This window comes from Ascochyta rabiei, chromosome 9 (genome assembly GCF_004011695.2).
Source record: "Ascochyta rabiei chromosome 9, complete sequence".
In the NCBI taxonomy this organism is placed as follows: Eukaryota; Fungi; Ascomycota; class Dothideomycetes; order Pleosporales; family Didymellaceae; genus Ascochyta; species Ascochyta rabiei.
Window position 1 is genome coordinate 420721 of NC_082413.1, and position 21079 is coordinate 441799.

The 21079-nt window shown below is 51.3% G+C and overlaps 7 protein-coding genes across 7 annotated transcripts, besides 7 other annotated features; 2 read left to right on the forward strand and 5 right to left on the reverse strand.

The window, feature by feature from the left end:
• Positions 1-881: part of a mobile genetic element that runs on past the window's edge.
• Positions 882-939: a mobile genetic element.
• Positions 889-940: a dispersed repeat.
• Positions 941-1203: 263 nt separating this feature from the next.
• Positions 1204-1261: a tandem repeat.
• Positions 1262-2882: 1621 nt separating this feature from the next.
• Positions 2883-2926: a tandem repeat.
• A 33-nt stretch (positions 2927-2959) lies between these two features.
• EKO05_0005691 (D-lactate dehydrogenase (cytochrome)) lies at positions 2960-6921 on the forward strand (the record flags this gene model as incomplete). The annotated part of the gene is made up of 2 exons (XM_038939954.2): positions 2960-5527; positions 5575-6921. The coding sequence occupies 2 exons, from the start codon at positions 2960-2962 to the stop codon at positions 6919-6921; spliced, it is 3915 nt and encodes a 1304-aa protein (XP_038798709.2).
• Positions 6922-7484: 563 nt separating this feature from the next.
• On the forward strand, positions 7485-8969 carry EKO05_0005692 (D-lactate dehydrogenase (cytochrome); the record flags this gene model as incomplete). The annotated part of the gene is made up of 1 exon (XM_059636653.1): positions 7485-8969. The coding sequence occupies one exon, from the start codon at positions 7485-7487 to the stop codon at positions 8967-8969; it is 1485 nt and encodes a 494-aa protein (XP_059492636.1).
• Positions 8970-9109: 140 nt separating this feature from the next.
• Positions 9110-10126, reverse strand: EKO05_0005693 (uncharacterized protein; the record flags this gene model as incomplete). Its single annotated transcript, XM_038945797.1, has 1 exon — positions 9110-10126. One exon carries the CDS (start codon positions 10124-10126, stop codon positions 9110-9112), a length of 1017 nt encoding a protein of 338 aa, XP_038798710.1.
• Positions 10127-10425: 299 nt separating this feature from the next.
• EKO05_0005694 (uncharacterized protein) lies at positions 10426-12628 on the reverse strand (the record flags this gene model as incomplete). The annotated part of the gene is made up of 4 exons (XM_038939948.2): positions 10426-11614; positions 11672-11785; positions 11843-12131; positions 12178-12628. The coding sequence occupies 4 exons, from the start codon at positions 12626-12628 to the stop codon at positions 10426-10428; spliced, it is 2043 nt and encodes a 680-aa protein (XP_038798711.2).
• Positions 12629-13973: 1345 nt separating this feature from the next.
• EKO05_0005695 (PHO85 cyclin-1) lies at positions 13974-14987 on the reverse strand (the record flags this gene model as incomplete). The annotated part of the gene is made up of 1 exon (XM_038945798.1): positions 13974-14987. One exon carries the CDS (start codon positions 14985-14987, stop codon positions 13974-13976), a length of 1014 nt encoding a protein of 337 aa, XP_038798712.1.
• Positions 14673-14714: a tandem repeat.
• Positions 14988-18306: 3319 nt separating the features above from the next.
• On the reverse strand, positions 18307-19335 carry EKO05_0005696 (uncharacterized protein; the record flags this gene model as incomplete). The annotated part of the gene is made up of 1 exon (XM_038945800.1): positions 18307-19335. One exon carries the CDS (start codon positions 19333-19335, stop codon positions 18307-18309), a length of 1029 nt encoding a protein of 342 aa, XP_038798714.1.
• Positions 18345-18398: a tandem repeat.
• A 509-nt stretch (positions 19336-19844) lies between the features above and the next one.
• Positions 19845-20762, reverse strand: EKO05_0005697 (uncharacterized protein; the record flags this gene model as incomplete). The annotated part of the gene is made up of 1 exon (XM_038945801.2): positions 19845-20762. The coding sequence occupies one exon, from the start codon at positions 20760-20762 to the stop codon at positions 19845-19847; it is 918 nt and encodes a 305-aa protein (XP_038798715.2).
• Positions 20763-21079: the final 317 nt, after the last annotated feature.

A 21079-nucleotide genomic window follows, 5' to 3' on the forward strand; every position in this document is an offset into this window, starting at 1 on the left:
TAGTTTTTAACTATTATCTTGTTTAGACCTCTATAGTCTACACACAGTTATAGGTTACTGTCTTTCTTCTTTAAAAAGAGAATAGGCGCCCCTGCTGGCGACCTTAAGTGTTGTATCCAGCTACGTTGTAGATATTCTGCTAGATACTTCCTAAGTATCTCTAATTTTATTGTAGATAACCTATATAATAGTTAGTAGGGAAGAGTAGCTCCTTCTGCAATATTAATTGCTAGGTCGTGCTCTCTATGCTCTAGTAGGACCTAAGCATTATCCTCTAATCCTAAGTGCGCATATTTGCAATACACTTCTAGAATTAGCCTCTTTTTAGCAGATATTAGGTTGTATATACCTACTAAGTTCACTATACACACATAAACGTCTACTAAGGGACTTCTTATAGTGCGTTTAAACTCTTTAGCATCTTCTAACGCTATTTTCTCTAGTTTAGGAGAGTCCCTATACTTCTTCCCTTAGAAGAGCATGCGCTAGCTTAAATAGCTTAGCTTAGGGTTTGTCTAGTTAATCTAGGGTAATCTAAGGTATATCTTATACCTTTATAGGTCTGTAACTACAAAAGGTATCTGTTAGACCTTCTGTCTTCTACAGGAGTTAACAATAGATACTTCTGCTGTGGTTACTCTGTAGATAGGCAATTCCGCTCTGCCTACACCTTTAGCTACTATTTTATTTAATAGTGTAACCTCTAGATCCTGCTCCTTTACTAGAAGAGCTAAAATTAAGTTTAGTTGTAACCCTCTATCTATTAAGGCTTCTATATTCTCTATATTACCTATAGATGCTTTAACTGTAAGTAGGCATATATATTCTAGGTACACTACCTTATAAAGAGAGATATTCTTCTTCTTCTCCTTAGATAATTTCTTGGCAGAGTGATCCGCTCACCCGTTTGATCCGCTCACCTGTGGAGTACGTTAGTATTAAACTAAAAAATCCTAAAATAGCAGGCGGTAAGCGTCTAAAAGGGCCTCTAGGGAACTAATAGCAGCTTGTTGCGCCACTCTGCTGCTATAATAATATTTCTCTACCTAAACTACAGGTTTCCTGGCCTCTAATTAGCTAAAAAACTAGATTCTACCCCACTAAGCGCAAGACCCTGCTAATAATTCCCCTAGGTCCTTAGAGAAACTGGCAGAAAACCGCGCTAATTTTATAAATAGTATTAACTTTTTAAAATTATATAACACTATCTACTACTACTACTACTATATATACCTAATAAACTCTCTACATTACTACGTACATCTCTCTCTACCTCTCCCCTATGTCTCTACTATTAGGCAGCATTGTCTTATCTTTAAAAGTAACATTATTGTTATCCTCTAAGACAACAGCTTCTGCAAGTTCCTAAAGGTCTGTATTAAGCCTGTAAACAAGGTTAATAAAGTTATATATAGCTGCTAACCTATACACTAGGTTCTGCTACTTTCTCTTATTAAACTTATATAGTTGTTTAAAGACTTACTAGCAGTGCTTAAAGACACTAAAGGTACGTTCTATAATAATCTGCAAGCTTAATTACCTAAAGTTAAATAACTCCTCTATATCTTTAGGTTACAAGCTAGCTACAGTAATCTCTTAAAGATATTAACAGACGCCTTTAAAAGGGATAAGGATACTGTTGCTGTTTAAGTACCTAGCGTCTACTACTAGGTACGTGCCTTCTAGTATTACTAAGCCTTTTATAAAGGTGTCTTATAGCACCTGCCTATTATATGTACTCCCCTCCTATCCTATAAGAATGTACGTAAAGTTTATGTTAAAGTCTACAACTATAAGCACGTTCTACAACACGCCTACCTTATAGTCTTAATATTAGATCTAGTCTGTATTAGGGACATACATAGGCAGGTGGGTGCTATTAATTACGCTAACGTAATCTACAAAGTATGGCCACCTTATTAGGTTGTCTTAGATCTAGACAGGGACGGTAGTGTCTGTAGATAGCAGCTTTACAACCTCTAGATACAGGTTTAGCAGCGCACTAAGTATGTTATTAATAACGTTATGTATAGTCTACAGCAACTACCCTATACAGGCTTAAAGGTTATAATATCTAACGCTATAAGCAGTAAGATGTAGAAAAGTAAGCAGTTTCTCCCTAGCAGACACTCTGCAACTATTGCGTAAACCTCTTAACTAGTATTTACTAATAAGGTATTCTAGTAGATTGTCCTACATATCTTACTAGAGACATATCTTATTAAATAACATCTTATTATTACTTATATAGTCTGCTAACTATACCTGCGCCTTATAGGTAACCTTAGGGTAACTATATACGCCTATTAGCTTAATATATGTCTCTAGGTATTGTTTAACAACAGTATAAAAGGCAAGTATTATTATAATAACAGCTGCAACTACAGTACGTTTAGTCTTAGAAATAGACATATTAGAGATCTTTATAAGTATAATTAGTACTAACTAACTCTATTACAGTAATATAAGATTACGTGCTTAATTAGTAAGCTGCTAATTATAAATTAACGCTTAAAACCCTCTATAGTAAAATTAGCAGATTTGTATAGGGGGTAATTAGCAGAGTAGTACCCTATACCCTCTTCAGACTCTGCAGGAGCCTCTAACTAAATTTGCTAGTAGGGGGCCTTAAAGTTATAAAATTAGCAGTTAAAAGTAAACAGTCCTGCTCCCACTAATTCCTAGTGGCCAATTGCGCCAAAATCGGCCGATTCCCTAACTGGAAAACGCAGCAATCGGCGAAAGTAAACAGGCCCTGAGTGGACCTGCATCCGTGCTAGCTTGACTGGAGACGTATTCTAGCGTTGCCATTATTTCTTTTCATTCGCCGAGTCTCTCGCTGCAGGGCGCCCCTTAGCTTCGCGCGACGAGAGCGCGCCGGAGCACTCAGCTGCACCTAGCTGCACCCAGCTGCACCCAGCTGCACTTGGGGTGCACCTCATCTGCCCAGGTCGCGTCCATGTCCAAGGACCGTCGAACGAGTGTGGACGCGGTGCAAGCTGCCGCTGCCATGGCGCACTCGCCCACCATGCATCGCCATACGGCCTCAGACACGGGCGACATGTTCTCCCGGCGCTCCAGCAGAGCCCTGAGCTTCTCGAGCGACCGCCCCTCGGTCGCGAGCTCTGTAACCTTCCAGATGCCCACCACGGTGCGCCCACTGCCTGCCTACATTGCCGCCTCGGTCGCGTCCCAGATGGTGACGGACAACCACAACGCGCAACTGCGCCACGCCGACTCTGAACACGAAGAGCTGGAGAACGCAATCTTCTCGGACCAAGCGCTCTCGCTGCTCAACGGCTTCCTCGACCACTTACTGTTCGCCTTTCTCTCCACCGCGCGCTCGCCGTCCCTGGCCGCCACCCGCCCGGCCATGTCCGAGGTGCTGAAGCCGCGCCTGGCTCGCGAAGCAGCAGAAGCCGCCGACGAGGAGCTCCAGGGCTTGCTATCAGGCGAGGATGACGACGAGTCCTTTCCAATCGACAGTGATAGGGCCATCGACCGCTGGGACGTGGAGAAGGTGTGGAAGCGCACGCGTCTACGCATCATGGTCTACACACGTCTGGGCGAAATGGAGGACGAGGACGAGGAGCGCTATGTCCAACAGGAGCGTGGACTGAGCATGGACGAGGATGGAGACGAAGAGGCTGGCCTCGTCTCATGGGCTTCTGCCATCTTCCTCACTTCTGTTGTGGAATACATCGCCGAGCAAACGCTGCTCATTGCGGGGCAGGCAGCCTACGCTCGCATGGCATCGAGGTCCAAGAAGTCTCAGCACGACCAGGATGCCGACGACCTGGCTCTGGAACGACTGGTCATCGAGGAGCCTGATGTCGAGAAGATCGCCCTGAACTCGGCACTCGGCCGATTGTGGAGGACCTGGAGGAAACGCGTGCGGTCTTCTGTCCTGCCGCTCTCCCCAAATCGCGGCATCCGGCCCAACTCCAGCTACGCCAGTCTTCACGGACGTAGAGGCAGCCAAGCTGCAGCAGACGACTCGTATTATGTTGAACCGACCCCCATCTCTGACCGGGCTCCCTCCGAGACCGACATCGCGGCCAACATACCACTGCCAATCACCGCAAGGGATATTGATGAGATTGAAGTGCCCGGCCTCGCTCGGACTTATGAGAATGCCGAAAGCAGCGGTACGCAAACGCCAGTGTCGTCACGACCTCAACGCCCGAGCAGTGTCATCGTGCTTGCTTCTGCCGAGAACTTCCGAAGAAGGCACAACGTAGAGCGGCCGACCTCGATGCCTGGCCCAGAAGCCTTACCCTTAGTTGTGCCTTCGCGATCCCGCATGGATGAGAAGGAGGAGGGAGAGGAAAACCAACTCGAAACGCCCTTCGAAACGCCAATGACAAGTACCTTTGACCGTAGCCCCTACATCGGTGATCAGAACAGGATAGAGCCATCACTTTTGCTGCACAAAGGTGAAGGAAATGCCCACGATGCTATGTTAGCTGCCGCTCTGGCCACATCCCCGAAGGATGACCAGGATCAAAGTGGTGTAGAGCCTGATACGCCCACCTCAGTGATGACCACCTCCTCGGATACCTATGATGTGGAGCCAAAAGTCTTGCAGTCGAAGAGGATGTCAATTGGGAAAAGCGGTCCTCCGGGCATTGTCCGTACCTTCTCCACGCGAAGCTCTAGCCTGAAGTCGCCAAGGGAGACGCCCACAGCAACACCGACAGCTCCGACTCATGCTGAAGCAAGATCTTACCTCGACGATCACTCTGAAGGTGAAGAGATTGAAGGACCACAAGCTATTGGCGTGGCACGAACGTCAGATGTGCCTATTCGATCGTCGCCTACGCCTTCTGTCGAGCCATGGACGGAGCGAGCCAAGGTTGTATCGGCACAGGGTGGATATGTCGAGGTTCAGCCCACACCTCGATCCGTACCATTACGCAACACGCCCACACCTGACTCCAAGCCCATCATACCTGAGCGCTCTGTCGCACGAAATGATGTTCTCAAACGTGCAGGCCCTAACGTTGGAAGTGCAGGTCTAGCTACCCTGGCAGGTACTGCAAGTCCACCACGAAGGCGTGATGCAACTCCTCCGACATCAGGGCGTACGTCGCTACCTTCTCTGCAAGAAGTCGAGTACTGCAAGCCTCAGCAGACAGTCGCTAGTGAGCAGACAATGCGCCGAAACAGCCCTACGTTCAGCAACCGTAGCCGTACACAAAGCCCGCATCTCGCGCGTGATGTCGCTGTGGCAATGGCCGGACAGCAAGGGTCTCGTCATTCTACTGAAGAAACCTTGCGTTCACCATCTGCTGCAGCAGGATCGATTGTGGAGAAGCCAGGCGTTAAACGCGTAGGCTCGACTTCCTCAAAGAAATCGGGCAGTATCTCTCGCTTACCCAACCCGCGCGACTCTGATCCTCAACTGTCGCGCAATCTTAGCGGACGCATGTCTGAAGAAGACATAGAGCGCCAATTCGAGGAGCTCGTGCAGGGTAAGGAGACTGTCAAGTACACTCTGACACCTGAAAACATGCGTGCTTTAGATGTAAGTGGTGTCCGGCTATATGATATCAATTATACTGATAATGCTAGGAGTCGCCTGCTGCTGTTCGGAAAGCAGAGCCTGAGCGCCCTTCCAATCCCTCCGTGACGGTGTACCCTCGTGACGATGCCCACAAAGACCACGCATTCGGTGCAAATGCGCTACCCACCAAATCTACGAGCAAGGGCAGGGTTCCTGGAGCTCCGCATCACAAGCCTTCACCAAGCAGAAAAGTCATCACAAGACCACTTGCCAGGGAGCCGCGCGTCGAGTCGGAGTCCATGCGAGACTTTGCTGACTTTATTCGGTCGACTGGTCCTTCACCAGGCCAGGAGAAGGCTGTCCAGCCTTTTGTCAACATCAGTGGCAATGGCCTCAAATCGGCGGATGGCTCTTCGGCTTCTATTGGGCGGAAGTCATCCACCAAACATTTAAGCTCTCGTAACCTAGATGGTCCAACGGCCAGACCCCGTGTGAACATGGAACCACGCAGTCCGGCTGGCCTCAGCACTGGCAACGATGACCTGATAGACTTCATTCGTCAAGGACCTCCGAACGGTCCAGAGGGGCAACCTAGGATTCCACGATCAGTCGCTCCGTTCCGCTCCACCGTTGACTCGGACCAGTTCGAGACTATGCTGGGAGATCATGGTAATGTCGAATCAGCGTATGGTTCCAAGGCTTCGACGCTCGACTCGCAGCACTCAATCCAGACTTCCAACTCGAAGACCGGACTCATTGCTCCACCAAACGTAGTACAGCCAGCTTACTCGAATACACCGCAAAAGCTGTCAGGTAGCATGACGTCGAGTTCGGAGCCTGTGATCACGCGCACTCGACGACGCATCAAGGACCCTTACGCGATCGATTTTTCAGATGAGGACGACGAAGACGAAGACCAACTAACCGCCCTTCCGGCATCCAACAAACCCCCTGCGCCGAGACAGGAGAGCCTCATGGACTTCCTTAACGAGATGGAACCGCCTTCTGCCCCGTCTGCCAGCAAACCTCAGCCTTTCATGCTCAGCCAGGAAACTATCGCTGCTGCCAAGGCCCGGGCGAACAGCTCGACCTCATCAGTATCATCTTCGGCAACCGCAACACGCAGCAACGGTGGGAGCAACGGCGCTGCACCACCCATGGGCTTCCCATCTTCGAGCGGCGCGGAGACTACGCGCGCCCATAAGCCTAGAGTTGCAGCTCGCGCACCCGTAGTGGGAGACGTTAGAGCAAATCGATCCACAACGAGCGAGCTTGCCGACTTTTTGCGTAACTCTGGGCCTCCCGAGCCCGTAGGGCCTCCACCCGGTGCGAGGAAAGAAGAAGAGAAGAAGAAAAGTAGCAACATGAAGTTCTGGAGGAAGAACAAGGAGAAGACGTACGGTGACTTGCCATGATTTTGACGTTTGAATTTCCTTTTTGATACCATTTTGGATTCGGGGTGTAACCATGTGGTTTCTCCATCTAATTCGACACGAGGCTTCTTGCATAGAACCACGGACTCTAGGGTGGTTTCCTACTTTCACACATGTTTCCTCACTTCAACCTTCCATGATATCCCCAAAAACTCTTGTAATATCACTGTACCTTCTCATGTAGCATATATATATGCTAGTGCTTACAGCCTAGAATGCGAGAGGTATCGAAGTCTAGCTTCGGAACCTCGGAATGAAACTGGCAAAAGAATTTCGAGCTCTTAAAAATGGCAGATGGTAGCTTTACTGACTGACTTGTATTCTCGACTGCAACTTGCTACTACTCTGTGATGATCTAAACGGCGCTTACCTACGGATAGTACAGGTCAGGGGCGGTGCGCTGCCACTTGATAGGAAACCATGACTTCGGCTAGCAGACGGTCTCGGCAATCACTACCCCAGACCCCAGCTTTCATCTTAGATTCACCACCTTCGCGTCCAAGACTCCATCTCCCATCTCCAAGAATAATAATCGCGATCTGAAGATGGCGTACCGCTACAGCGTTTCGCAGTCTAGCATTGGAAGTCTGATTTCTGAAGTCACCCAGCACAGCATCGAATATTCGACCGATCCATCAGAACGCGACTCCAAAGCCAACACAGCCCATTCACCTGTATCAGCGGACGAAATACCAGTCACTGTTTTCTTCCCCAAATGCACGTCGGATGTCTCTATGATCCTTAAAGCATGCAACGAGCGCCGCATACCGGTAACCTCATTCTCTGGCGGCACAAGTTTTGGAGGTGCATTGACATCAACAAGAGGAGGTATCTGCATCAGCTTTGAGAGGATGAAGGAGATTGTCGCATTGCATCAAGATGATCTTGATGTCGTGGTTCAGCCTGGACTGGGTTGGGTGGAGTTGAACGAGCAGCTGAAAGACAAGGGGGTTTTCTTCCCTGTGGATCCGGCACCAGGTGCGAGTATCGGCGGCATGATCGCAATGAGTTGCTCGGGTACGAACGCATACCGATATGGAACGATGAAGGAATGGGTTGTCTCTTTGACTGCTGTCTTTGCCGATGGTACGGTTGTCAGGACGCATCGCCGCCCGAGGAAGTCGGCTGCTGGCTATGATCTCACACATTTGGTCATTGGATCGGAGGGCACGCTTGCATTGGTCACGGAGGCGACACTGAAACTTGCTGTACTGCCACAGAACCTCCACGTTGGCCTCGTCACCTTTGATACGTTCCAGCAAGGCGTCGATATTGTCGTTGCGCTGCAACGGGCAGGACACCAGCTCGAAGCTCTCGAGCTCGCAGACGGGCCACAGGTGCATGCAATCAACCACTCCCGACTCGCGCAGGTGGCGTTGCCAGAAAAGCCGACGCTTTGGCTCAAGTTCGCTGGCTCCTCACCTCAGCTTGTCCGTGATCAAATTCGCACCGTCAAAAGCCTGTGCGAGAAGCAAAAGGCGCTGACACATGAGATCACGTCTGACAAATCGCGCGTCGACGTCCTATGGGGCGCGCGTAAATGCATTGGCAACGCGCTCGTAGCCATGAAGAAGAACCCCACAGATCTCTTCATGCACTCCGACTGCGCCGTCCCCATATCGAACCTCGCTGCTCTCGTTGAAGGAACCCAGAAGCTCATTCAAGAAGCGAACGCCGCTAGCCAAGCATCGTCGCCAGACTCAAAGCAGCCCTGGTTCTGCGCCAATGTAGGGCATGTGGGCGACGGGAACGTACACTCGTCGATCATATGTCCTGCAGCTGACAAGCCGCGAGTGGATGAGGTGCTAAGGAAGGTAGCCAAGCTGGCGCTAAGTCTGGAGGGTACGGTGACGGGCGAACATGGCGTGGGACTGAAGCAGAGGGATGCGCTTGCCGATGAAGTGGGAATGGAAGGGATCAGCATCATGAGGAGAGTCAAAGGCGCGCTCGATCCGAAGGGGATCTTGAATCCTGACAAGGTATTCACGCTAGAGAATGATGAGTTGAGGAGTGAGAAGGCAAAGCTTTAGACGTGTGAGATGACTCGTGAGAGAACATAGTTCACGAGAACGACATTTGTGGTTGAAAGCACATCAATTGCCTCCTGGAATTGGCTCAACGAGCTTAAGCCTTCCATTTCCCCATCCAGATCTTGAGATCAATCAACGTTCTAGCCGCTATCGGACCACAACCATGCTTCCAGTCTCTGTACTCTTGCGATGTTGGGCGCTGTCCGGAGATCCGAATCTTCCTGCTCGTAATTTCTGTAATGTGCAGAATGGTCGTAGTCAACCCCAAACTTAGCCAGCAACACCCGCAGTTTCTGTTCCGCCCAAAACCGCTGATCTTTCGAGGCCTCTCCATGCTTCAGGCGTGCTGTTGGAGATTTGTGCAGTGGTAACTCGACTTCACCGAAAAGCCAGACGGCGTAGGCGCTGAGTTCCCAATCTAGCTGTTCCAACTGAGCCTTGTCCAACATCCTCAGATCGTCCCAGGATGCGCCGCCAATGCGAACTAGGTCTTGCCTTGTTCCAGCCCGGATGGAAGCTCGTTCAATCGTCAATTCTAGCTCTTCTAAGGCAGCTCGTTTCCTGACTTCATAGTCGCCGTCAGCATAGAACATGGGCAGTGTTGCTCCGAAAATGCCAATCAGAATGTACGCTGCATCTTCGGGGATCTTTGTCACGCGGCCGTGCGCCCACGACAAGCGTGCTTGTTTGCTAAAGCGAGAGAGGTCTGCGCCTAGGAGGGCTGGGGTGGGGATACCAGTAACTGCAGCCAAAGTCTCTGCAAGCGACCGCTTGTCGCCAAGTAGCTTCCCTTCCTTTGAATAAAACATGACCGACTTCGGTGCCGTGAGCTCCTGCAGAGTCCAGCCACGTTTGAACCATTTACTCCGTGAGAAAGCAGTCTTCCATGGGTACTCTTTCTCGGTGATATCGTGCTCCGACACGCCCTCAAGATACGCATAGCATCTGGCGGCACGCTGGTACCAGTAGAACATCGAGTTCAGCGAACGCTGCAGCTCTGTGCTGTCTGATCTTTTGATACAGCATATGTCAATCCAGAAGTAAAACAGGCCATCTTCTGCGGCTTTGTAGCGTGTGAAATGGAGTTGATCGTAGCTGGGTTTCTTCCTGCGATAGAAAGTACCGGCGTCTTGGATGTGAAGTTTTCCACGCACCATTTATCAGTGGAGATCCCGTATCGTAAGAGTCGCATTGCCAGAGATCAAGGTATTCACAAGGATTTGCTGCTATCGTGAAGGTTCGATCAGGCTGCTGAAGTTGAGGTGCGACCACTCAGCCGCAACCTGGGCGGGGTGGTGTAACCCACGCTAGCAGCTGGGCGTGCATGTTTGCTCTCATGTTTATGTGAAACAACTTCACCATCGCTACTGCCCCTATCACCAAGGTATCACTACAGGCGGACGAACTCTCTGGTATTAACCATGTCTGTAGATGGTCATACTTGTCACATCGAAGCTTATATCATTTTGATAGTCGTTGTCACAAACCCTGTTTTGTGCCAGTCCATGTTGTCGTCGGTAACATGAAAGACTTCGAATGCCCCTATACGTCCGTATAGATGCTCTTCTTCACCAGTGCGCTCCAGCATGAGTCCATGAGGACGGAAGAATGTCTCTCTTCTTTGCGTCGTCCGAGCTATTGCAACGTCTCCAGCCTTGTCCACTGTGCAGTCCAGGCACCAGAAATGTTCTGATCTCGAACGTTTGACCTGGCCAGCATCGAGTGCAAAACGGACTGTGATCGGATTTTCACCCTTCATTAGAAAGTACCGGTGGCCTTTTCTGATGAGCTGGCTGGTTGTGCATCGCTTAAGTGGGCCAGATATCGTCAGAGATGCTGCCGAGATCTCCCCATAAGGGTTGCTAGTCGAAAGTTGCGTGTGCACGTCGATGACTTTCAATCTGAGGAAGCGACGGCGTGCAGGATCAAAGGTCCAAACGGCGGTAGTAGAAGCCCAACTCCATGAAGGGGCAACGTAGGTCGATTTCACTGATTGGGGAGGCCAGACATACCATAGCAGGCCTGCTGCTATATCTCTCCTCCACAGACCTGCAACATAGTCATCGGCTGTCTTCGATGCTACCAGACACGCTATGCCGGACAATGCCGGCAGTCGATCGGTTGTGTAGGTAAGCTCTAGCTGGGAGTAGGACTGCACCACATGGAGCCAGGGGTCGTAATGTCTGGTGTGAACATCTCCAGAAGCGTTGGACGCCCGGTGTATAAGCCTCTTCCTGCCTGCGTCAAATCCAAATAACGAATCACTGCCTGGACCACGCTCTAGGACAGTACACGTGTCGCATTCAAACGCCATAGCTGTAGACGTGAAGTGCAGTACGCGTGGGGAAAGAAGGAGTTCCTGAAAAGCCCAGCCTCTGTATTTTAGATAATCGTTCCTGAACTTGTGGTCGATCATCGATCGTACGTAAATATGAGTTCCAGGGTGTGCAGGCAAAGGACACAACGTATGGTGTGGAGGCACGTCTTCGGAGCGCACCTTTTGGAATCCTCGTAAGTTGTTTTCGTAGGACATTGCAGAGATCGTCAAGTAGCTGTTGGAGTAGACATCAGACATCTGCCCGCACTGTGAGGCCCAATCGTCTCTACTGTCTTGAACAATGCACAAGGAGTCGATCCATATGTATCTGCGGAAAGGAACAGTCAGTTCAGCGCTTTCACCAACTACCATCACTGTAAATCACCTTTGCTTGATTGCTCTCGTCAACATGATCGCGTCTTGGTACAACTTGGGCAACATATCCGTTTGGACACCATCTTGCAATAAGTTGATGTTGTCTGTCTCACATTTAGAGATGCTATGGTAATGCTTGGGTCAGTATGATCACCGAAGCTAGGCACGAGACACCACTCACAGGTCGATACTATTTGGCGGCATCATACCCCAGCAGTGGCTCAGTGCAACGTATTCTGCCTCTGGGCAACTCTTCCCATCTACCAACCGGACTTGCCCGGGTAATTCAGGTGGAAGAACGTCGACAACACGCTTCGGAAGCCTGGATGTGGTCTGTCGTCGGCATAGAGGGTGTTGCATCAGGCAGTTTCGTGACCAGGTCAGAATCTTGTCGATTGCAGGCCTTGAAAGACGATCGTGCTCTGAGTCGCTCATCGCGATTTCGCAGCGTGGGATCCTCTCAGGAGCATCTACATTTCATAAGGTCAAAGTCATACGTTCGGTCGAGCAAGTTACCTGTCTTAAGGTAGAGATAGTAAACAGCAGCAGAATAGCTGTCCTGTGGTACACACACGTGGAGGCATGTTGTCTCCTGTTTCCATGTTTGCACAATCTTGAGCCGAAGTGGTCCACTACTGTCCGAGTAGAACACCGAGCGTGAAGACGATTTAGGATGAAGAGGAGCAGTTGTGAAAAACATGCACAAACGGCAGCCAAGACTTGCGGCTTCTTTCAGCGTTGTCCAGTTGTCGTGGTGCAGTTGCCCTTCTGCTGATGCTTCTGAAACACGCATGCGCTCGTAAGTGAGTGCAGCGCACTTCTCACAGAGAAAGTCAGAGTCGGCACCGTATGCTTTTCTTTCTGGAGGGTGTAGGTCATTCAATGCCAGTGGCTCATCTCCAGCGACGATGCCGGACGACGTGGGCCTGTCAGGCGTGAGGTCGGTCATTGTCGCGAGACAAGGCATGCGTGCAGATGAGAGGGCGAATATCCAGCTTTGCTACGGGTAGACTGTGCAGTGGTCATGTGAGCGGAGCTGCATCCATCGCAGCCTTAGACTTGCAGACCAGCAAGGACCTGGCTAGCCCTCAGGTACGTACGAATGCACTGCAACAATCGCCGGCAAGATCTAGGATTGCGAGAGATTGCCAGCTCATCCGCCTGTTCGGAGCTCGACAATGGATGTTGACGAAGCGGCGCAAAATCATCAGGACCCCTCACTGACTCCGTCCTAAAGCTCCCCACTACGCTCGCTAAAAGGGCAAACGCGCCCGTCCACCCGCCGTCCTCAACCTGAAACAGCAAAAAAATCGAATCAACGTCCACCACCGTTTGATATCCAAAGCGCTTTGTCCAACCCCTGCATGCTGCATCTGACCGTTCGAAACCGAGGATGTTGGAGTCAGCCCGTCAGCCCGCCTTCTGCACCGGTGGTCAACGGCGTGGGCTTGGCTTTTGGTGCGTTGGTCTAGGTAGCTGCGCGGTAAAGTGTTGTACGAGGCAGAGCAATAGGCTACTCGCTTACCGATAAACCGACGAGTTGTACAGTGCTGCACGATAGGCCGTGAGAGAAGCAAAGGCTATCGGACGCCTCGTCAGGCACTCTGGTGATGGGCTGAGCTTACAGCCAGCGTCTGCGTTGGACTTCTGCGTTCTTGTACAGCCTCCCACCCCTCACTGTGCACCCACACCACCTGCGCTTGCACAAGCGATGCCAACGCGAGCGCGAAGAATGCTCCCAAACATGTCTGCCGTATCGCACGAACCAGAAGACGTCACTTACTAGTCTCATTACTCCCAGCCTTGCTGTACAGGTGACAGTTTGGAGGGTGTGCTTCGGTCACTAGCTGCCGTCCGTCAGGATCCATTACGGAAATTTGCAAGGACATGTCACGGCACCACTCTCCGGCATTGCTCGTGCGCACGGAAGGAAGCGAACGTTGGATGACTGCCAAGCAGATAAGACGCGGTGTGAAGTATTGATTGAGATTTCATTACTCGTATCTCCCGTAGGAGTCGGTATGTGTAGATGGGTAGCTAACTACTATGGGATATTGAGGCGCGCCGGCCGATAGAAACAATGGACAGTGATGTGATTGTACCCCTCCAAACGCCGTGCAATGCTGTGCGCGCTATGCAAATGCTTCAGAACAGAACGCCGTGTATCATGCAATGATATGTTGAATTGGTTGTCCGGCAATCTTCTCTGCATATCATATCCATGCAAATCGCTTTCATCTTTCGGTGAGATGTGATGCGAACGAAAGTCGTGGGTCTAGGTTGATGATATCGGAAAGGGAATGCAATATTTTTTAGTAGGCTGCCTGACGACTTGCGTACGCGCCAGCGAACATCCTGTTGAAGAAGCCGCCGGACGTCTTCGCCTTCTTCGCCGGCTTGTCCTCGTAGAGGGGCAGCGAATGCTGCAGCCTAGGTTGAGAGACAGGCGCGTTGATATGTACAATGGTTGCGCCTTGATCGTAGCTGTGCATGATGGCCTCAGCGGGCTCTTCGTGGAAGCTGGAGGGCGAGGATGTCGTGGAGACAGAGGAGCTGCGAGTGGGTGGCGAGAGAGAAGGAGTGCGCGATGCTGCGCGGGAGGAAGAGTGGCAGGCGTACTTCTGCTGGCGAGGAGCATACGAAGCGTACTCATAGGAGGTGAGGTTCTCGGCGGTGAGCTGGTACTGCTGCTGGCGAGCGTACTCCTTCTCCTGCTCGATGAGCCTGGCTTTCTCAGCCTGGCGTGCTTGCCACACACGGATGGGTGCGAGGAAGGGCTCAAGGTGGTAGTAAAGATCCTCAGGGTTGATGCGGAGGTCCCAGTCGAGAAGGAAGAGCAGCTGCTTCTCCATGAGGTTGACCTCGGTGATGGAAAAGCCGAAGTTGTCGTATCCGCGAACAGCGCTGTAGCGAGCCCAGTGCTTGTTCTTGGGCGAAGAGTCATTGAGGTTCTTGGCGGCAAGGATAAGGGAGGCGAGGAAGATGCGGTGGGTAGTGCACTTCATGCCCTTGGCGACGGGAGGAAGGCGAGACCGGAGACGGGAGAGGTAGACCAAGCTGGTCATGAGAGTAGGGACCTGGACGTGGGAGCGCTCGACGAGGGATGTAATGAACTCTTCGACAGATGGGAGGAAGGGCTCCCTGACCTGGTGAGGTAGGGACGCAGGTGGTGTAGGAGGCAAGCTCTTGTCAAGCGAAGGTTCACACCTGATGACTTGGGTGGCTTTTTGTGCAAGGTATGAAATCATGTCCTGGGAGACGGGCTGCTGGATGAAGTAGTCCAGCGCCGCGCTGTTCTCCCGTGCAAGGTTTGCGGAGTAAGGCATGATGGTTGCTTGCGAAGGGTGGATGAGGGCCGAGTTTTAATGAAAGTGCACTTCGATGTTGGATCCGAAGTAGCAATACGCTCGTCCAATAACAGGCCTACAAGGCTATACTAAGCCCTTGTAACGTTTCCGGTCTGTATGGAGTTGGGTAAGCGCAGTCCGGAGGCTGTGGCTGTGGCTGTGGCTTGGGCTCGAAAAAGGTCGACGAGGTTGAAAGACCAGGCGGCGGTGAATATTAAGGTGACTGATGAATTCCGACCGGCGGAAAGTGCAATGGAGGGATCGGGAGGTGATGGTGCGGCAAGGAAGAGTGGTGGAAGGGAGGGTGGTGCTGGCGCTGCCAAGGCAATGATGTGTAGGGCTGGAAGGGATGAAGTGGATTGGGCAGTCGCGGACTGAAGAATGCAACCTGCACCGCTGGGGTGTTACAGGTGGAAAGAAGGGATGAGAGAAAAGCGAAGCAGTTGCACTGACCAAAAGAGTATCAGGAGTCGATGATACTTATGCCGACTCGAGGTGAATCCAACGATTCCAACCGTCGTGGGTGGGGCTTCGGCGGCACGGTGTGGGAACCAATCAGCGGTCTGAGCGCGCAGGGATTGGAACGTAGCGCGCCTCGCGAGACTGAGGCCAGCGGTTGTTGGCCCGATTCAGGAAGCCTGCGAAGGTGGTGGGAAGTCGAACTGCAGAGCCAGAAATAGTGCGTTTCAACTTCAAGCCAGTCGCATGCGGGGGCTCGTGTACCCAAATCAGCGGCAGCGCCTGTCAGCCAATGGAGCTGCGTCGCGCTACGTGTTTCGAGGTCGCGTTGGGTGTTGTCTGAAGATGGCGGTACCAAGTGGGAGGCGTCGAGTGGATGGCAGACAGCGTGGCAGCGGTCGACAACAAGCGAACCGTCGGCTGGGGGCTGTGGTGCCGATATGTACTCGTGCAGTGCTGCTGGTGCAGTGTCTGGCCGGGTTTTAACGATGGTCTGCTGCTCTTCGGCCAGGTCACGCTGGGAGAGAAGGCGAGGCGGTGAGGTTGTACGGTGGAGACGACCACGCTGTAGCTGCACACCTGCTCCCATATAGTGGACGAGCTTATCTAGCTGTCTGGCCACCGCACCCTCCAGCCATGGCGGACTTCGCCAGCATGACGACTGACCAAGGTCGCGGAGATTGAGTGCATTCTGGGTACCCAGTTTGTCCAACCTCCCCAGCCCTTACGAGAGGCAAATGCCCAAGACGATGCCCTTGCACGCCGCATTTGGCGAAAGAACCGCACATTTGCCATTGCGAACGCGTGTTGCAGCGCGTGTAAACGTCGCAAATCAATGGCCGTGGCTATTCTGGCTGTACTCCGTACATTCTGCATGCAACCAGACTTCTTGTCCATCGCCTGACTGACTCCATCTCCATCGGCCGTCGAATCTCCAGCCCGGCAATGGCCTTGCATGACGGCTGGCCTGACTCCCGCCCGAAAGGTGTTCCTCATTGGACTCCAACTGATCTGGATCGACATGTCATGCGCAAGGATTGTGGGTCGCCCTCCATTGGCCCACCTTGCTGTACAAACATCACCGCCGTTTCGACTTCATGGAAGTCCGCATCAACGACATCGACATCGATCCTGCCATTGCGCCACCTTCGATCCTCGAGAATATCAACCACCACCATGTGCCGCAGCCTGGAGGGTGGAGAGCCCAGCAATGCCTCGGCGGCAGCTTCTTGGGTGGTTTAGCGTGGTTTGTTAGTGCTCTGCAGCTTTTACAAGGGTCGCTGAACTCTTGCATGGTTTTTCTACTGTCTACTGTCTACGTTGTAGGCGATCTGCACACTGCCATTGAATACCTTCATCTTGACCTCCTGCTGCACCGCCTCAAATTGCCGGACAAATCGTTCCGAGCTTCCAGGATACCTCTTCTAGAATGCCAGCTAGTAGCTAATGCATCTGCAACCTTGTGTGTATTCTACCAAATGCTAGAAAATATCCGTCCTTCAAAAGTCTTGTTTGTCACCGAGTGTCCGCTGCCGCCAGGACCCGGCACTGCTCGTATGCGCCCTCTCCTCCAAGCAGTCTTTGCCTTTTGCCGACTGAGACCAAACTATGGTTCTTGAGTCTGCTTAATCTCCGAGAACACTGATCGAGCATTGCACATGGGCCACCTAAGCGCTCGATGAGGCTACGTTCCCTCAGCGGCTCGCACAGGCCACAGGATCTCGAAATAGGTAGATGACAGTTGCCCACCTACGCGCTCGTGTCACAACCAAATTCGGCAACGTTGGAACTTTCTTTAGATACTGCAGCCTCAGCTACACAACAGTCCTGCACGAACTTCGTCTCTAATTTGATACTGCGGACATTCAACTGACGCTGAACCTTACGTGGTTCTGGTCGCCAACAACGAGGTCCGAACAACACCAGACGACCCAACCATGCTCATTCCAACACGGAGATCCTCTTTCGATAATCGACACTCCACCGTCGCGATACGACGCTGCGTTAGTCCAGCAATTCAAGACTCGGCCAAATTACGGTATACAATCAGGACCCTGCTCTAGACACGAAACGGGCTTGAAAGCGTACCATCGATTCTCCGCACTCCATACCCTGAAGCTACCAGGCAAGACTTCAAGACAGACCTCCAGTATCACTGTGCCGCCACGATCTTGTCCATACGCAACTCAGGCCGATAGAAACGCAAATAGCGACACGAAGCTTGTCTTTGGCACAAGCAACGCACGACCAAAGGCTCTATCATAATTCACAACAGGGACAATTCTGCGCGAAATTCCTCCAATCTTCTGCTGGAGCAATCAATTTTTTCTTTTCAAAGGCGATGAATTGATATCCGCATTTGGTCAATTCAACCTTTGTATCGGGTTCGAGAGACCGCTGCGCAGGCCTTCGGACTTCGCAGCCAACCACTCCACTTCAGGCAGCTTGTTTGGGATCTACACCACACACTCGAATTTCCGCAATCGCTCAAGTCTGGTAGGTTCGAGCGAGTGAAACAAACCTACGACGCGTTGCGGAAATGGGTTTTGACGCGAATGACGACCTGTCCGCAGTCGATCATGGTCCACGCTCAGGACTCTCGCGGACAAAGCGAGACGGTGACGGGCAATCATGTCCAGTTTTCCACTGTGTGTGTGCTTCTGTTCACGGAACGTTAGGTGTTTCTTTTTCTTTCTTTTCTGCTGCCGATGCTTCTGCCATTGCTTTCAAGATCAATGCAGTAATGCAATTGTGCCCAGACGGCCTTCTCCAAGTCGCTTACCGGATGGAAAAACAAGCCCACGACCAAAACAATTACCGGTCTACCATCGCCTCAGCCTCAGATGTGCTTCATCTTCTTGAGCTGGATTTCAGACACTTCCTCGCTTCCCTTTCTCTTCCCGCCTTCGGCTTCTCTGACCCTCTTCCTCTCCGCCCAGATTTTCATCACCTGCTCGTCTGCGACCGCGGCCTTGTTCTGCAAGTTCTGTGCCTCCTCGTCTCGCTCTTTCAGTGACTGCTTCAGTGTCTTGATTTCAGCCTCTGCTTTGCTGATCTGGAACTTATAGTCGTCACGCAGCTTTGTCCGCTGCGACAACTGCAAGCTGGCGTGCTCCCAGTCTTTTTCAGCTGCTTGAATGTGGGTGTTCGCATACAGGAGGTTTTTCTTGTAGCGGCTCGTGGCGCACTTCGCGTCCTTGTTCGCTTTTGCAAGCTCTGCTTTACGAGCTTTGCTCGCTGCTACCACTTCCCCTTCAGCCTTACCTGCTCGTGCTTTCTGAGAGCTCTCCACAGCTCTAAGATGGGTGATTTCTTTGCAGAGTGCGTCGATTTCAGCCGTGTCTCCGTCATAGCACTCATTCACCATCTTGATGACCTCGTTGAACGCGCCAATCGTCGACTCAGACCTCTCCGGTCTCGGATCAGCCTCGACTTCCAGAATCGCGGGACGCACGTCCGTCATCTTGTAGATCCAGTTCCATCTATCCAGTGCGCCCAGTGCATCTTCAGTTCTTAGCTGCCCGAATCTGTCGTAGCCGAATGGGAAGAGTACGTTGCCACGCATCATCCAGGACATGTTTTTGACTGGTCGAGCTGGGTGTACGAACTGGCGCGCAACTTGATGCGGATAGGCGATTCCTTGAAGTAGGGCGACCGCGTTCTGTCTATCGTCGTGGTACCCAGGGTGCTGTGTCGAACGCAATTGAGGCCATATCCACGGGTCTTTCGGGTTGTAGTCTGCTTTGTACGCTTTGATGTTGGCTTGCAGCTTGTCAGTCAGTGTCCCACGAGAAGTCGCACTCGAGAACAGAAAGCTGGTTCGTGTACACGATCTATTCTTTGGCCATGTCAGAGTCGACTGTGCCATCGAGTTCGCGGTGAAGTGGACGGGGCTGGCCGGTGAGATTGAAAACGATGAGGTGAGATCGCACAAGTAAGAAATATTTGGGTGATTTTAGCCTATGCGAGGATCCCTATCGGCTCACTCACTGTGAAGCCACACGCTCTCTCACTTTATAGCCCCAATATCGCTGGGTCATTAATAAATACAAAGTTGAGATGAATTGTAAAAAAAAATGGTAAGTCATGTAATGTCAGCATCTAGATGTAAACTGTTATAACAAAAAAGGTTGCTTTGCTTAAGACAGAGGGGCAAGCCAACTACTAGTAAGGCAGGTATCGAAACAAAGTAATTTTACGTAAGAAAAATGCAGCTCAAAACTTGGAGACATTTGCTCCTTGATTCTTGCAATGTTTCTTAGCAATACATTGGAGTTCCACAGACTCTTCACCGAAAGGAAAAAGCTGCAACTATCAAAAAAAAAGCAGATCAGCTGTTTGCACACCTATGTGTTCAATCACATCGTCAATCCATGCTCATTCCTCAACCTTGATACTCTTCTTCTCCGAAGCAGACCCATCGTCAAGTCTCTGAACTATGTTCCAGACCCAGATGATTTTCTCGTTAGTTTCGACAGTCTCTCTCTTCGCCGCCTCCAGTTCCTTCCTTTGACGCTCGAGCTGCTCGCCGAGGATCTGGATCTTGGCTTCAGCTACTTGGGCGCGCCCCTCGGCTTCTTGATAATGGTCATTCACAAGGAGCTGCAGGGCCCGGGTCCTCTGAGTGGCGGAATGGAGAGACCTGGTGTGGGCTGTCATAAGTGTATCCATGGCGGTCTCAATAGCGCCCTCAGGCTGATGTTGAACAACCTTGAACTCGGTCTGCGCCATGGCGGAAGCAGAGGCTTTCCTGTCCAGGGACGTCTCCGTGGTGTGTTTGAAAGCCGTATCAGAGGGTACAGATCTTTCTTTCTGCATACCATCTGCGTTTTTTGGAGCTTGAGTAGCTTGAGGTGAGATGTCTGGAAGATATCTGGAATCTGGAATTGTGCCTCTCATCAGTTTCATCCATTCTTCCAGCTCGCCTGCTGGTAGGTGAAGATACTTGCGAATCTCTCCGTATCTGTCGAAGTTGAAGGGGTAGTCAGCAAACATGGCCTTGATCTGGTGGCTTGCAAGGTTCGGTCTGCAGCTGACTTTGTTGACCAATGGCCTGTGGGTGACCAGGTTCTCCATCAACGATTGCTCGTATGCAAGAAACCGTGGGGCATGTTTGGTCTGCCTGTAGTCGTAGTTGACTTCGGTCTGGACGACGTCTTTGATCAACGGCCAAGTGCGGGGATCTTCGGCATCGTAGTCCTGTATGACGGTTCTGATGTGGAGACGCAAGAGCAGTCCGTCCCAGCTGAAAGGACCTCTCCAGACAGCTAGGTCCTCACAGTCAATGTCTGCCATGTCAAAGGATAGCATTATCTTGTGTAGTGTGGGAGATCCAGATATTGAGAGAGTGTTAGATGGAAGGTCTCTATTAGCAGATTCGTGGGCGAGGTGTGCGCATTGAGGTACAGTATGCTAGCGCGCTACTTCACTGGTCGTTCTTGCGTCTCTCACCTTCGTTAGCCTTCCGTGAGAATTGACGCCATTCCTTTCAATTGCTGGCCTGTGTTCATGGACAGAATACTGGCATATCAGTACGTCGTTGATTTCGATGTAAGGCGAAGCAACGCTATCATCTGGCTACTGGCGAAGAGAACGATGGCTATTACATAGAA